This window comes from Macaca fascicularis, chromosome 13, assembly GCF_037993035.2.
Source record: "Macaca fascicularis isolate 582-1 chromosome 13, T2T-MFA8v1.1".
NCBI lineage: Eukaryota > Metazoa > Chordata > Mammalia > Primates > Cercopithecidae > Macaca > Macaca fascicularis.
The window spans coordinates 115230479-115246009 of record NC_088387.1 but is presented as its reverse complement, the minus strand read 5'-3'; the positions used below and the strand labels follow the sequence as shown (position 1 = coordinate 115246009).

Below are 15531 nucleotides of genomic sequence, written 5' to 3'. Positions count from 1 at the left end.
ATCCAACACTGATGATAGCTCCTTAGATTATGAAAATAATAGTTGTTGATACTCTCAAGGATATAATTCATCTAGAAGAGTTAACACTAGAAGGAGCTAGATTAGGAAGGTTTTTTGGGTCCCAATTTAAACTAGATTCTGCTTGGAATTCATAAATGATCAGAAACCCTTCCTGAACTGTTCACAGAATTGCCTGCTCCACCACCCAAGCGATCAGAGTGCAACAGAGGTCCATAGACTCCCTTGCTCGTGTGGTCCTAGACAAACACATTGCTTTAGACTCTCTCCTCCCTGCACAGAGTGATGTTTGCGCTGCTGCTGCCACTTTCTGCAGGGTAAATACTTCCAGGCAGGTTGAATTGGGAACATGTAAGATCTTAAGGTTAGCCAAATCTCTGAAAAACACCTTCAAAAAGCCTCCTGGCTGGACTTCCTAGGTTAAGTTTCTGATCTCCAGGTATTTCCAGCTGGCTTCCGCTGCAGTAGGGTTCCTTCTGCATGCCACCCTCCAAGTCTTGATCCTCTTCATGTTTGGGCTAAGCATTTGGCGCCTCTTTAAGATTTTCCTAGCCTATTTTAACCGATGCCTGCAAGAGACCCCCACTAGAATCGTGCTGACCTAACCTTTGAGATTTCAAACTTTCTCCAGCCAGAAAGGGGAACCAAGTTAACCCAAAAGAATTTGACTCAAATTTAACAGGTACCTGTATGCCTCTCATGATCACACGTGTATGCAGAAGTGAGATCTAGCAAAAAGTGATTTTCAATTGTGCAAGACCATGGCCTGAGAGTTTAAGAAACTTTGGGCTGAGATTTCAAGGACTTGAGATATAGCTACTGTTGAATATTTGGTAATCATTAAGCAGACAATTTTGCAGATGTTAAATGTTAAGTTAAACATGTTTAATGTTTTATTTTAAGTAAAATAAGTCATTTCTGTTTCAATTCAGAATATGACAGTATCAGAATAACAGGAGCTATCCCTAACTGAACACTTAAAGTTTGCCAGGCAAACTTCATTTCTCTGGATTTCTCAAAAATTGGCAGTTTTACTCTGCACAAAAATCGCATGAGATATGCGGCTTTGCTGATAAAGAAATGGAAATCCAGAGAAATGAAGTCACTTACTCAAAGTCACCCAGCTACATGATTTGTGGCTCTGGAAGTTCAGCTACTAGGACTCTTCCAGCTTTCTACAGGTGTCATGAAAGCACAAGACCACACACACACAGCTCTGATGAAAGACGGCTAAAAGGAAGATTTCAGTAAAAAGGTCAACAAGGCTTTCTAAGAAAACTGTAAAGATAAATAAACGATGGGTCGCAGTAATTCTCACCAACTAGGAAGCATCTTAGAAAAGCACTGGATTTCCTCTAACTAAAAGCATCTATAAAAAATGATATCAAAATACAGGAAGATGTAAATACCTAAATTCTAACACTGTCACCTTGCATACATTAGGCTGAATAGCTAATGGACTAAGACATAAATTCAATTTTTGTTCCATGCGTTTTTACTGTGATCTGAAAGGGGTCTTGAGGTGAATGATCCTGTACTCATCCTCCACCAGCCAATCAGTCTGTTTATTATTTGGCTCTAAAAAGAAACTTTTCCTGAGGACCCCCCCCCCCCACTATGATGGAGCAAAAACTATTACTTGGCTATGTCAAGAGAAAGCAATGCAACAAGTACAAAGCGTGCTGATCAATGCACCTGTGTCTATCTCTATCAGACAGAAAGCTAGATATTGATAGAGACTGCTATCCTCATCTGTAACTACATCAAGCTAGAGAGACTGTTATAATACAAGTGGTCTGAGGCAGCCGTGAGTAGAGAAACCAGGAATGCTGGTCTCGATCTCTAGACTTCAGTCTTGGCCCTGTTTCAACTTTCACTTTCGTGTGTGAAAAATCGAAACTCTAACTCAACTGAGTGTTGGTCAAAGAAGGTGTGTCCTGCTCCCCATGACAGGTTGCTCAGAGACTGCTGATTTCCACCCCTATATAAAGAGAGTCCCCGGCATACAGGGACTGCTGTGCTCCGGGTGTCTGCCACCATGTGGGTACTCACGCCTGCTGCTTTTGCTGGGAAGCTCCTGAGTGTGTTCAGGCAACCTCTGAGCTCTCTGTGGAGGAGCCTTGTCCCGCTGTTCTGCTGGCTGAGGGCAACCTGGCTGCTAGCTTCCAAGAGGACAAAGCAGCAGCTGGTCTGGAGAGAGCCAGATGAGACCAAAGAGGAGGAAGAGGACCCTCCTCTGTCCACCACCCCAACCAGCGTCAACTATCACTTCACTCGCCAGTGCAACTACAAATGCGGCTTCTGTTTCCACACAGCCAAAACATCCTTTGTGCTGCCCCTTGAGGAAGCAAAGAGGGGATTGCTTTTGCTTAAGGAAGCTGGTGAGTCTATGGTCCCAGACAGAAATCAGGATTCTCAACCATTCGGCAGTAGGGTAAGGCGAGAAGGGGCTGGGGGCACACACAAGCTGGTGAGCTTCTCCAAAACTCAAGGTCACCATTTGCCATTGCACGGTGAGCATGTTGTCCTAGGAGAAAATAATTCAGTGAATTTTGGAGTGGGCACCTAGTCCTTCCTAAATCCCAGAGTTGGCCTGGAGCAGGGGATTTGTGGAGCAAACTTGTCCCTCCTGCCACTTGGAAGTGAGCAGGGGTCTATGCAAAGGGCAGGTCCCTGTTACACTCGGTGTTTGGAAAGAGGCGGTTTGGGAAGATTGTACCACTTTCTGAGTTTGCCCACAACACTAATGAATTTGGGTTTTCTAGAAACAGTTATTAATAATTAGGAAAGTTGGAAACAAAAACAAAAACTTTGACGTAAAAACAGCAGCGGTTGAATCTTATATTTGAGTTTGTGTATATTCTTTTAATAGGAAGCCTTACAATTTTTTTGGCAAATATGTCAAGGACTTAGCTCTCAAGAATGCTTACTGAGTATCACCACGTTAGTAACTGGCAGCATCTTGGAGAGTACTCAGCATGTGACCTTCGAATGCAACATCTTCCACTCCAGATCTGTTCTTCCTACCATCCTTGTCTTCCTGTCTTTCTTAGAGTACCTTCTCAGCTAGTAACTTCAGCAACATCTCTAGCTTCTTTCCCTCCTTGTTTAACTTTTTAACGAAAGCATAGCATACATGCACCATATTACACATATTCTGGGTGTGCATCCTGATGAATTTCACAAAACAGTCACACTCATTTTCTCCAAACACCAAAATCGCTAAGACAATGGTCATATTGTTGTCTCTTCCTAGAATGTCTGTCCTCAAATCTTTGTTGATGAACTTTCAAAGCTCCTTTGAATTCTCCTTGGTTCTCTGCAGCCATAATTATGCCCTTTACTTTTCACTTGTGAACTCATGGCACTTGCTACAAATGTGTCTTGCAGCTTTTTAAAATGTACTATTTTGTTCAGTTTTTTTTTTTTTTTTAAATATCTGGTTCCTCAAAGAAATTGTATTCCAAGGTTGAATTTTACCCTCCTGTGTATCTTCATGCCTGGCAGAATGTCTAGAATGTAATAGAGGCTTAAGAAATGTTTTAGATAAATGAATGAATGCATGAGTGAGTGAATAAGGAGACATGTCGAGTGAAATTTCGACTTTCATTCAGAAGGCCAGGGTTTGAGTTTCTGCTCTAACATTTTCTAGACTTGTCAAGACATTTAGCTTTTCTGAGTATCAGTTCCATGATCTTTAAAATTATCTTTAGATAATAATGATAACTGATAAACCAATCTCAAAAGTTGGTACAAGGCACAAACAAGTGAATGTTCATGTATTGTGTCATAAAAGATAATTTTTTTTAATCAAAATAAACAGTTGTGTTTATTAAAGTACATTATCAACAGAATGAAAAGGTAACCCAAGGAATGGGAGAAAATACTTGCAAGTCACATATCTGAAATGGGATAATTATATGAATTATATTTTTAAAAATTCTCCAATTCAACAACAAAAAACAATGTAATTAAAATATGAGCAATGGACTTGAAAAGACATTTCTTCAAAACAGATATACAAATGAAATTAAGAATATGAAAAGATTTTCAACATTTCTAATCACCTAGGGAAATGCAAATCAAAACTACAATAAGATACCACTTCACATCACTTCATATTTTAGGATGGACAGTATATTTTAAGAATACAGAAAATAACAAGTGTTGGTAAGAATGTAGAGAAATTAGAAGCCTGTGCACTGTTGATGGGAATAAAAAACGGTACAGCCATTATGGAAAACTGTATTGCAGTTCCTCAAAAAAATTAAAAATAGAATTACCATATGATTCAGTAACTCTACTTCTGGGTATATACCTAAAAGAATTAAAAGCAGGGCCTCAGAGATATTTGCACACCCATGCTCACTGCAGCATTTTTCTTTTCTTTTTTTTTTTTTTTAATTTATTTATTATTATTATACTTTAAGTTGTAGGGTACATGTGCATAACGTGCAGGTTTGTTACATATGTATACTTGTGCCATGTTGGTGTGCTGCACCCATCAACTCGTCATTTACATCAGGTATAACTCCCAATGCAATCCCTCCCCCCTCCCCCCTCCCCATGATAGGCCCCTGTGTGTGATGTTCCCCTTCCTGAGTCCAAGTGATCTCATTGTTCAGTTCCCACCTATGAGTGAGAACATGCGGTGTTTGGTTTTCTGTTCTTGTGATAGTTTGCTAAGAATGATGGTTTCCAGCTGCATCCATGTCCCTACAAAGGACACAAACTCATCCTTTTTTATGGCTGCATAGTATTCCATGGTGTATATGTGCCACATTTTCTTAATCCAATCTGTCACTGATGGACATTTGGGTTGATTCCAAGTCTTTGCTATTGTGAATAGTGCTGCAATATACATACGTGTGCATGTGTCTTTATAGCAGCATAATTTACAATCCTTTGGGTATATACCCAGTAATGGGATGGCTGGGTCATATGGTACATCTAGTTCTAGATCCTTGAGGAATCGCCATACTGTTTTCCATAATGGTTGAACTAGTTTACAATCCCACCAACAGTGTAAAAGCGTTCCTATTTCTCCACATCCTCTCCAGCACCCGTTGTTTCCTGACTTTTTAATGATCGCCATTCTAACTGGTGTGAGATGGTATCTCATTGTGGTTTTGATTTGCATTTCTCTGATGGCCAGTGATGATGAGCATTTTTTCATGTGTCTGTTGGCTGTATGAATGTCTTCTTTTGAGAAATGTCTGTTCATATCCTTTGCCCACTTTTTGATGGGGTTGTTTGCTTTTTTCTTGTAAATTTGTTTGAGTTCTTTGTAGGTTCTGGATATTAGCCCTTTGTCAGATGAGTAGATTGCAAAAATTTTCTCCCATTGTGTAGGTTGCCTGTTCACTCTGATGGTAGTTTCTTTTGCTGTGCAGAAGCTCTTTAGTTTAATTAGATCCCATTTGTCAATTTTGGCTTTTGCTGCTGTTGCTTTTGGTGTTTTAGACATGAAGTCTTTACCCATGCCTATGTCCTGAATGGTACTACCTAGGTTTTCCTCTAGGATTTTTATGGTATTAGGTCTAACATTTAAGTCTCTAATCCATCTTGAATTAATTTTCGTATAAGGAGTAAGGAAAGGATCCAGTTTCAGCTTTCTACTTATGGCTAGCCAATTTTCCCAGCACCATTTATTAAATAGGGAATCCTTTCCCCATTTCTTGTTTTTGTCAGGTTTGTCAAAGATCAGATGGCTGTAGATGTGTGGTATTATTTCTGAGGACTCTGTTCTGTTCATTGGTCTATATCTCTGTTTTGGTACCAGTACCATGCTGTTTTGGTTACTGTAGCCTTGTAGTATAGTTTGAAGTCAGGTAGTGTGATGCCTCCAGCTTTGTTCTTTTGACTTAGGATTGTCTTGGAGATGCGGGCTCTTTTTTGGTTCCATATGAACTTTAAAGCAGTTTTTTCCAATTCTGTGAAGAAACTCATTGGTAGCTTGATGGGGATGGCATTGAATCTATAAATTACCTTGGGCAGTATGGCCATTTTCACGATATTGATTCTTCCTATCCATGAGCATGGTATGTTCTTCCATTTGTTTGTGTCCTCTTTTATTTCACTGAGCAGTGGTTTGTAGTTCTCCTTGAAGAGGTCCTTTACATCCCTTGTAAGTTGGATTCCTAGGTATTTTATTCTCTTTGAAGCAATTGTGAATGGAAGTTCATTCCTGATTTGGCTCTCTGTTTGTCTGTTACTGGTGTATATGAATGCTTGTGATTTTTGCACATTAATTTTGTATCCTGAGACTTTGCTGAAGTTGCTTATCAGCTTAAGGAGATTTTGGGCTGAGACAATGGGGTTTTCTAAATATACAATCATGTCATCTGCAAAGAGGGACAATTTGACTTCTTCTTTTCCTAACTGAATACCCTTGATTTCTTTCTCTTGCCTAATTGCCCTAGCCAGAACTTCCAACACTATGTTGAATAGGAGTGGTGAGAGAGGGCATCCCTGTCTTGTGCCAGTTTTCAAAGGGAATTTTTCCAGTTTTTGCCCATTCAGTATGATATTGGCTGTGGGTTTGTCATAAATAGCTCTTATTATTTTGAGGTACGTTCCATCAATACCGAATTTATTGAGCATTTTTACCATGAAGGGCTGTTGAATTTTGTCAAAAGCCTTTTCTGCATCTATTGAGATAATCATGTGGTTCTTGTCTTTGGTTCTGTTTATATGCTGGATTATGTTTATTGATTTGCAAATGTTGAACCAGCCTTGCATCCCAGGGATGGAGCCCACTTGATCATGGTGGATAAGCTTTTTGATGTGTTGCTGAATCCGGTTTGCCAGTATTTTATTGAGGATTTTTGCATCGATGTTCATCAGGGATATTGGTCTAAAATTCTCTTTTTTTGTTGTGTCTCTGCCAGGCTTTGGTATCAGGATGATGTTGGCCTCATAAAATGAGTTAGGGAGGATTCCCTCTTTTTCTATTGATTGGAATAGTTTCAGAAGGGATGGTACCAACTCCTCCTTGTACCTCTGGTAGAATTCAGCTGTGAATCCATCTGGTCCTGGACTTTTTTTGGTTGGTAGGCTATTAATTATTGCCTCAATTTCAGAGCCTACTATTGGTCTATTCAGGGATTCAACTTCTTCCTGGTTTAGTCTTGGAAGAGTGTAAGTGTCCAGGAAATTATCCATTTCTTCTAGATTTTCCAGTTTATTTGCGTAGAGGTGTTTATAGTATTCTCTGATGGTAGTTTGTATTTCTGTGGGGTCGGTTGTGATATCCCCTTTATCATTTTTAATTGCGTCAATTTGATTCTTCTCTCTTTTCTTCTTTATTAGTCTTGCTAGTGGTCTGTCAATTTTGTTGATCTTTTCAAAAAACCAACTCCTGGATTCATTGATTTTTTGGAGGGTTTTTTGTGTCTCTATCTCCTTCAGTTCTGCTCTGATCTTAGTTATTTCTTGCCTTCTGCTAGCTTTCGAATGTGTTTGCTCTTGCTTCTCTAGTTCTTTTAATTGCGATGTTAGAGTGTCAATTTTAGATCTTTCCTGCTTTCTCTTGTGGGCATTTAGTGCTATAAATTTCCCTCTACACACTGCTTTAAATGTGTCCCAGAGATTCTGGTATGTTGTATCTTTGTTCTCATTGGTTTCAAAGAACATCTTTATTTCTGCCGTCATTTCGTTATGTCTCCAGTAGTCATTCAGGAGCAGGTTGTTCAGTTTCCATGTAGTTGAGCGGTTTTGATTGAGTTTCTTAGTCCTGAGTTCTAGTTTGATTGCACTGTAGTCTGAGAGACAGTTTGTTATAATTTCTGTTCTTGTACATTTGCTGAGGAGTGCTTTACTTCCAATTACGTGGTCAATTTTGGAGTAAGTACGATGTGGTGCTGAGAAGAATGTATATTCTGTTGATTTGGGGTGGAGAGTTCTATAGATGTCTATTAGGTCTGCTTGCTGCAGAGATGAGTTCAATTCCTGGATATCCTTGTTAACTTTCTGTCTCGTTGATCTGTCTAATGTTGACAGTGGAGTGTTGAAGTCTCCCATTATTATTGTATGGGAGTCTAAGTCTCTTTGTAAGTCTCTAAGGACTTGCTTGATGAATCTGGGTGCTCCTGTATTGGGTGCATATATATTTAGGATAGTTAGCTCTTCCTGTTGAATTGATCCCTTTACCATTATGTAATGGCCTTCTTTGTCTCTTTTGATCCTTGATGGTTTAAAGTCTGTTTTATCAGAGACTAGTATTGCAACCCCCGCTTTTTTTTGTTCTCCATTTGCTTGGTAAATCTTCCTCCATCCCTTTATTTTGAGCCTATGTATGTCTCTGCATGTGAGATGGGTCTCCTGAATACAGCAGACTGATGGGTCTTGACTCTTTATCTAGTTTGCCAGTCTGTGTCTTTTAATTGGAGCATTTAGTCCATTTACATTTAAGGTTAAGATTGTTATGTGTGAACTTGATCCTGCCATTATGATATTAACTGGTTATTTTGCTCGTTAGTTGATGCAGTTTCTTCCTAGCCTCGATGGTCTTTACATTTTGGCATGTTTTTGCAATGGCTGGTACCGGTTGTTCCTTTCCATGTTTAGTGCTTCCTTCAGGGTCTCTTGTAAGGCAGGCCTAGTGGTGACAAAATCTCTAAGCATTTGCTTATCTGTAAAGGATTTTATTTCTCCTTCACTTATGAAACTTAGTTTGGCTGGATATGAAATTCTGGGTTTAAAATTCTTTTCTTTAAGAATGTTGAATATTGGCCCCCACTCTCTTCTGGCTTGTAGAGTTTCTGCGGAGAGATCTGCTATTAGTCTGATGGGCTTCCCTTTGTGGGTAACCCGACCTTTCTCTCTGGCTGCCCTTAAGATTTTTTCCTTCATTTCAACTTTGGTGAATCTGGCAATTATGTGTCTTGGAGTTGCTCTTCTCGAGGAGTATCTTTGTGGCGTTCTCTGTATTTCCTGGATTTGAATGTTGGCCTGCCCTACTAGGTTGGGGAAGTTCTCCTGGATGATATCCTGAAGAGTGTTTTCCAACTTGGTTCCATTTTCCCCCTCACTTTCAGGCACCCCAATCAGACGTAGATTTGGTCTTTTTACATAATCCCATACTTCTTGCAGGCTTTGTTCATTTCTTTTTCTTCTTTTTTCTTTTGGTTTCTCTTCTCGCTTCATTTCATTCATTTGATCCTCAATTGCTGATACTCTTTCTTCCAGTTGATCGAGTCGGTTACTGAAACTTGTGCATTTGTCACGTATTTCTCGTGTCATGGTTTTCATCTCTTTCATTTCGTTTATGACCTTCTCTGCATTAATTACTCTAGCCATCAATTCTTCCACTTTTTTTTCAAGATTTTTAGTTTCTTTACGCTGGGTACATAATTCCTCCTTTAGCTCTGAGAAATTTGATGGACTGAAGCCTTCTTCTCTCATCTTGTCAAAGTCATTCTCCGTCCAGCTTTGATCCGTTGCTGGCGATGAGCTGCGCTCCTTTGCCGGGGGAGATGCACTCTTTATTTTTTGAATTTCCAGCTTTTCTGCCCTGCCTTTTCCCCATCTTTGTGGTTTTATCTGCCTCTGGTCTTTGATGATGGTGATGTACTGATGGGGTTTTGGTGTAGGTGTCCTTCCTGTTTGATAGTTTTCCTTCTAACAGTCAGGACCCTCAGCTGTAGGTCTGTTGGAGATTGCTTGAGGTCCACTCCAGACCCTGTTTGCCTGGGTATCAGCAGCAGAGGCTGCAGAAGATAGAATATTTCTGAACAGCGAGTGTACCTGTCTGATTCTTGCTTTGGAAGCTTCCTCTCAGGGGTGTACTCCACCCTGTGAGGTGTGGGGTGTCAGACTGCCCCTAGTGGGGGATGTCTCCCAGTTAGGCTACTCAGAGGTCAGGGACCCACTTGAGCAGGGAGTCTGTCCCTTCTCAGATCTCAACCTCCGTGTTGGGAGATCCACTGCTCTCTTCAAAGCTGTCAGACAGAGTCGTTTGCGTCTGCAGAGGCTTCTGCTGTGTTTGTTATTGTTTACTGTGCCCTGTCCCCAGAGGTGGAGTCTACAGAGACAGGCAGGTTTCCTTGAGCTGCTGTGAGCTCCACCCAGTTTGAGCTTCCCAGCAGCTTTGTTTACCTACTTAAGCCTCAGCAATGGTGGGCGCCCCTCCCCCAGCCTCGCTGCTGCCTTGCCGGTAGATCACAGATTGCTGTGCTAGCAATGAGGGAGGCTCCGTGGGCGTGGGACCCTCCCGGCCAGGTGTGGGATATGATCTCCTGGTGTGCCTGTTTGCTTAAAGCGCAGTATTGGGGTGGGAGTTACCCGATTTTCCAGGTGTTGTGTGTCTCAGTTCCCCTGGCTAGGAAAAGGGATTCCCTTCCCCCTTGCGCTTCCCAGGTGAGGCGATACCTCGCCCTGCTTCAGCTCTCGCTGGTCGGGCTGCAGCAGCTGACCAGCACCGATCGTCCGGCACTCCCCAGTGAGATGAACCCAGTACCTCAGTTGAAAATGCAGAAATCACCGGTCTTCTGTGTCGCTCGCGCTGGGAGTTGGAGACTGGAGCTGTTCCTATTCGGCCATCTTGCTCCGCCCCCCCAAAGATAAATTATTAATAGTTATAATTAATACTTTTATATTATATCCTCTTGTTTTAAGTAAATAAAACCAAAGTTAATTAAACTGCTTACAGGATAATGTAGGTTGTATTTTCCTGTAAGAGAGATTTCTACGTAATGGAGGAAACCTATTTTTTTGGATGTAGGAATTAAAGAAAGAGGAAAGAATCACAAAAGGTGGCTCCACAGTCAAGGACAGGTTTATTTTAGAGAAAACAAACCTGATAGGGGCTTGTGGCTGAGTTAGGTCAGAGCCCATTCTCTTACAGACCAAGAGTTTTAAGGATTTAGGGTGGGAAAGTTTATTAGAGGCTTGGACTGCTTCTGTTTCTCTTTGTTGTGTTTATCTGGGAAGGAGAGTTGTGTGTCTGTTACCATACATCTTCCTGCAGCTGCAGGCATACCCACCTTGAATCTGCTTTTAGCTTCCCTGTCTTAGAGCACTGAAGAGAAACGAATGTGCTTATTAAGGCCCACTGTTTTACTGGGGCCCATTGTATGAGAATGAAGTTTGGCAGTTACCTAAGAGACTTCCCTCAACCTCCCTCTGTGCCCAAGCTGTCTTATCTGTGTTTTACTGTCTGCTCTTTCTGGCTGCTTGTAGTTAGAAGAGAAGTGACTTCCTTAAAATGCATAAGGCTAGAAAGGGAGCTGGAACTTGAAGTGGTGGTGTTTGTCTGAGATGATGATGTTCCTGCTCTGTCAGTGGTAATTAAAGGTTTACATTTACATTGAAATTTAAATTTTAATATATATTTTATATATTGTATTTAAAATTAAAATTTACTATTCTGGCTAAAGATGCTTCTAAAATATACTATTTACTTTTCTGGCTTTTAAACTGTTTTGAAATTCTATTCAGAAAGACTGAATAGAATTAAAAATAATGAGCATCAGATCTGGGCTGTAATATGATCACTCGTGCATGTTAACACTATTGTAAATCAATTACTCCTTGTCTAAGATCTTAACTATGCCTCTAAATTCTATTCCTTCCATTTCCTTATTCTTCCATCCCTTCTAAATATAGTCCTCAAAATTGTTAGCAGTTCTGTGCCACTGGCCAGGCCCCTGTCTTACTTTCTACAGTTTATCTGCCACTACGTCACCACACTACTTAGGTAATTATGTTTTATTTGGTTTTCGGGTTATAATGAGCGTCACTCGAGCTGCCTCCCAGCATGATGGATCATAAATAGGTGGTATAATGTCTCACTGTCCAATCATAGAGACGTCTGAGCGTGAAAGGGGGCACTAAAACTCACAGATACTGTTTTGTTTAAACAAAACAAAACTGTTCCAGGCACACCAGCCTGGAGGCTTCTCTACTTATAAAGACTCCAGGCTTTGGATCTAGGCATGTACCTTAGCTCTACTTTTCTCTTGTCTTATGATCTTCAGCAAGTTGTTTAACCTTTCTTGGCTTCAATTCTTGCACTAAAAACCAGATAATAATTCCTTCCCCATGGGTTATTTAAGGGTTGAAAGCTTTAACCATATTACCTTGGGTGATGTATGGTGAGACCAGATACAGATTAAGAGAGACCAAAAAGAGGTTTGCACAGGCTCACTCTCCTAGAATGCAGGCAGGCAGGTGTATGACGCATCGGCCTGTCCTTCTAGAACGCAGACTGGCAGGTGTATGGCACAAAGGCCCATCTTCCTAGAATGCAGGCAGGCAGGTGTGTAACGCATAGATCCATCCTCCTAGAATGCAGGCAGGTGGCTGTATAACGCACAAGCCCATCCTCCTAGAACACAGGCAGGCAGATGTGTAAACGTAGACCCCATCCTCCTAGAATGCAGGCAGGTGGATGTGTAACGCATAGACTCCATCCTCCTAGAATGCAGGCAGGTGGGTGTGTAACACATGCAAGAGACAGATGTTCTTATCTGAGAAAACAAAATGACCCCAAAGTAAAGACCAAGGATATTAGCAGTTGGAGGTTTTTCTGTGAATAAACCGGTTTACCTCTCTGTCTCTCTCTAGTGAAACCCTCCTTTGGACCAGCCCCTCCCTTCATCACATAAATTCCATTCACTTATTTTGTGCCACACTGAAATTTAAATGAACAAATAAAAACATCAAAAGAAAAGGCAGACACCAAAACAAATACCCAGAGAGGATGTAGGAAGAAGAAAACTTCCAAAAAAAACTATAACTAGTAATTGCAGAGAGATAAGAGAAAGAATTGCATATATGAAACAAGAATAGAATGCCTGGAAAGGAATAGTCAGAATATGGAAGTGTCTGGGGAACTAAAAATGGGGTTTCTAAAATTAAAATCTTAATAGAAAGACGAAAAGGCAAAGTCTTGCCAAAATGAGACCAAAAAATCAGGATAGATATAGAAAGGAAGATGATAAGAAAATAGTAGTTAAATTTAGAAACTCCAATATTCCAGTAATATAAGTTCCAGATTCCTGCTTTTACATTTTTTTCAGGAAGCCTGTAAAGGGATTTTCTAAAATAAGGGAGTAGCCCAAGAGAGAGGGCGACACGGAATCCAGGACAAGGAGTGGGGATGGGAAACGCAGAATGAGGAGGAGTGTTATTCCCAGGCTGGCAGCTGGCCTGTGGACAGTCACGCCACATGGCAGGGATATGGCTTTCTGCTTTGCAAATCCTGGTGCTGCCTCATTGTACCCTTTGGTGTCTGAGCAATTCTGTTCATCTGTGTAACCAATTCCCTGCATCCCTGTTTAGACCCCGAATTAAACATACGCTATTCCCATTGGGTGGGATTGGTGTTGAGAACTAGGGTTAGGGGAGGGGAAGATAATGAGAAAATTTTATTTCTTTTTTTTACATTGAGAAAATATTACTTTTGCTATTAAAATAATAATGCATATTTGTGAAGTGGTAAAATTCATGTATCACCTTGCACAGGTATGGAGAAGATCAACTTTTCAGGTGGAGAGCCATTTCTTCACGACCGGGGAGAATACCTGGGCAAGTTGGTGAAGTTCTGCAAAACAGAGCTGCAGCTGCCCAGCGTGAGCATCGTGAGCAATGGAAGCCTGATCCGGGAGAGGTGGTTCCAGAATTATGGTGTGCTTCATGGGATGGCACTCTCCTTACTGCTATTGTTATTGTTGGTTCTTGTATTTCCTTCCATCCTGGGCCTTCAGCCAGACCTGCTGAGGAGAACTGGAAGGGAGGAAAAACTAATCTTGCTAACTCTAATCGCTTTTCAAGCTGTGCACGGCATTATGGCAGTTTTACTTCCTTAGGGCTCTCAGTAAACAAGTTTGGCAAGTTAGATAATAGACCTTATTACTGAGATGACTATCTTGTACATTGCAATTTAGCAAATACAAGATCTATGGCCTTAGTTTAGACACTAGGTAGGAAAATTAACACATTTGACAGCTTTGTAATAAAATATCTCTGTTGGGACTGGACTGGATCCATAGACTAATTGTATCAGAACCTCGTGGTGTGTGGATTGGCCAATATGGGGAGCTCCAAGGGATTCTACCGTGTAGCCAGAATTAAGAACCGCTGAATTCTAAGTCTGCTGAGATTCCTCGCAGTTTTCAGCAGATGTCATGTCCATAGAGCAGTGCTTGAAACTTAGCAAGGGCTTGGAAAACATTAGCTCTTCTTATATGGACTGTCATGTTGGGAAACAGGTGTAACCTGTTATAGTAAAATTCTCTGTTCTTGTTTATATGAGCTGTTCGAGACTTGAAGTCTTTCCAAGTCAAGCTGCATTTATAATCTGTTGAGGATGTTGCTGAGACATCTCTGGTACACCATCTGTGATGGTGCGGACATGGACTGTGGGGGAGGGACGCTGTGGATGTGGGTTGGAGGGTCCATCTGATAAGGGTTAAGAAGGTAGAGAAGAGTCAAGGTGTCAGGTGCAGGTGAATCAGGAAAGGCCTACAAGGCAGTGTGTAAAACCGAAACGGTAGTGAAGGGAGGCACTTTGTCACACATGCGGTCTGAGTTGAAAAGTGAACTTTGGGAACCATACTCAGAGAGAGAAAAAAGAAACTGAGGAAGCAGTGTGATGGAGAGTACCTGGCGGGATTTTCTGGGTGGGTACCCAGCCAATGCCCTTCCTCTAAGATCAGTCATCCAGGGTGTCTTTGTGGTGTACAGATCAGGGACAGTGCCGCACGTCCAGGTCAAATCTCTCAGGCTTGTGGGAGAAAGTGGTATAAATTAGTGAATTTAGAAGCATATAAGAAAAGTCACTGTCAGCAGCTTGGAGACAATAGGAAACCACAAAGACTGGAGGACAGGAAGCACTGTGCCCTATTCCTATAGTGCATGGGCGGAGAGCCAGCTAGGAGGTTTCATTGATTTTTGTACAGCAAGATAATTTGGATGATCCTCAAATTATTAAACATAGATCAAAAATATACAATTATAAACATTTATAAATAATTTGAAATACTTTTAGGCATTGTGAGGAACAAATGTATACAGATGCCTATCTGGCCCATAAGCTGCTAATTTTCCACCTCTGGCTCAATGGGTCAGGGATGGGTCATGTGCTTGAGTGGATGAAGAGAGCTGTTTTAGAACCCCACTGCCTCGCCAAGTTTGGTAATTTGCTAGAAGGACTTCCAACACTCAATAGCCTGCTATACTCATGGCTAGGGTTTATTAGAGTCAAGGATACAGAACAGAAACAGCAGGGTAATGACATATATATATCACCAGAGTCCAGAGAGTCCAGACACAGGCCCTGAGTCCTTCTCCATCCCAGGCCTCAGGTTGTACTTTCTCTCTAGCAGTGAACTACAGGGACATAGTTGGAATGTGTTTGCATAGGAAGGTCCATTTGAGTCTTAGAGTCTGAGGCTTTATACAGGGCTGGTCATTTACGCACATGCTTCTATGTAACCAGCTATTGGAACTGAAACTCAGGACCCCAACAATGCAACCAAGGAAGTCGTGGATCTGGCTAAACAATCCTGA

General features: G+C 41.2%; 1 protein-coding gene across 3 annotated transcripts in view; it reads left to right on the top strand.

The window, feature by feature from the left end:
- The window catches only part of RSAD2 (radical S-adenosyl methionine domain containing 2), a 34379-nt gene that overhangs the window by 5896 nt on the left and 12952 nt on the right, over positions 1-15531 (top strand). For 2 of the 3 annotated variants that reach the window (XM_074012425.1, XM_045369851.3), the window contains exon 2: positions 13486-13647. In XM_074012425.1, coding sequence (XP_073868526.1) covers positions 13488-13647 — 160 coding nt within the window. In that variant the 5' untranslated portion in view covers positions 13486-13487. Of the gene's footprint in view, positions 1-2032; positions 2400-13485; positions 13648-15531 lie in introns of those variants that run through there. The other variant, XM_005576618.5, reaches the window with a different exon arrangement.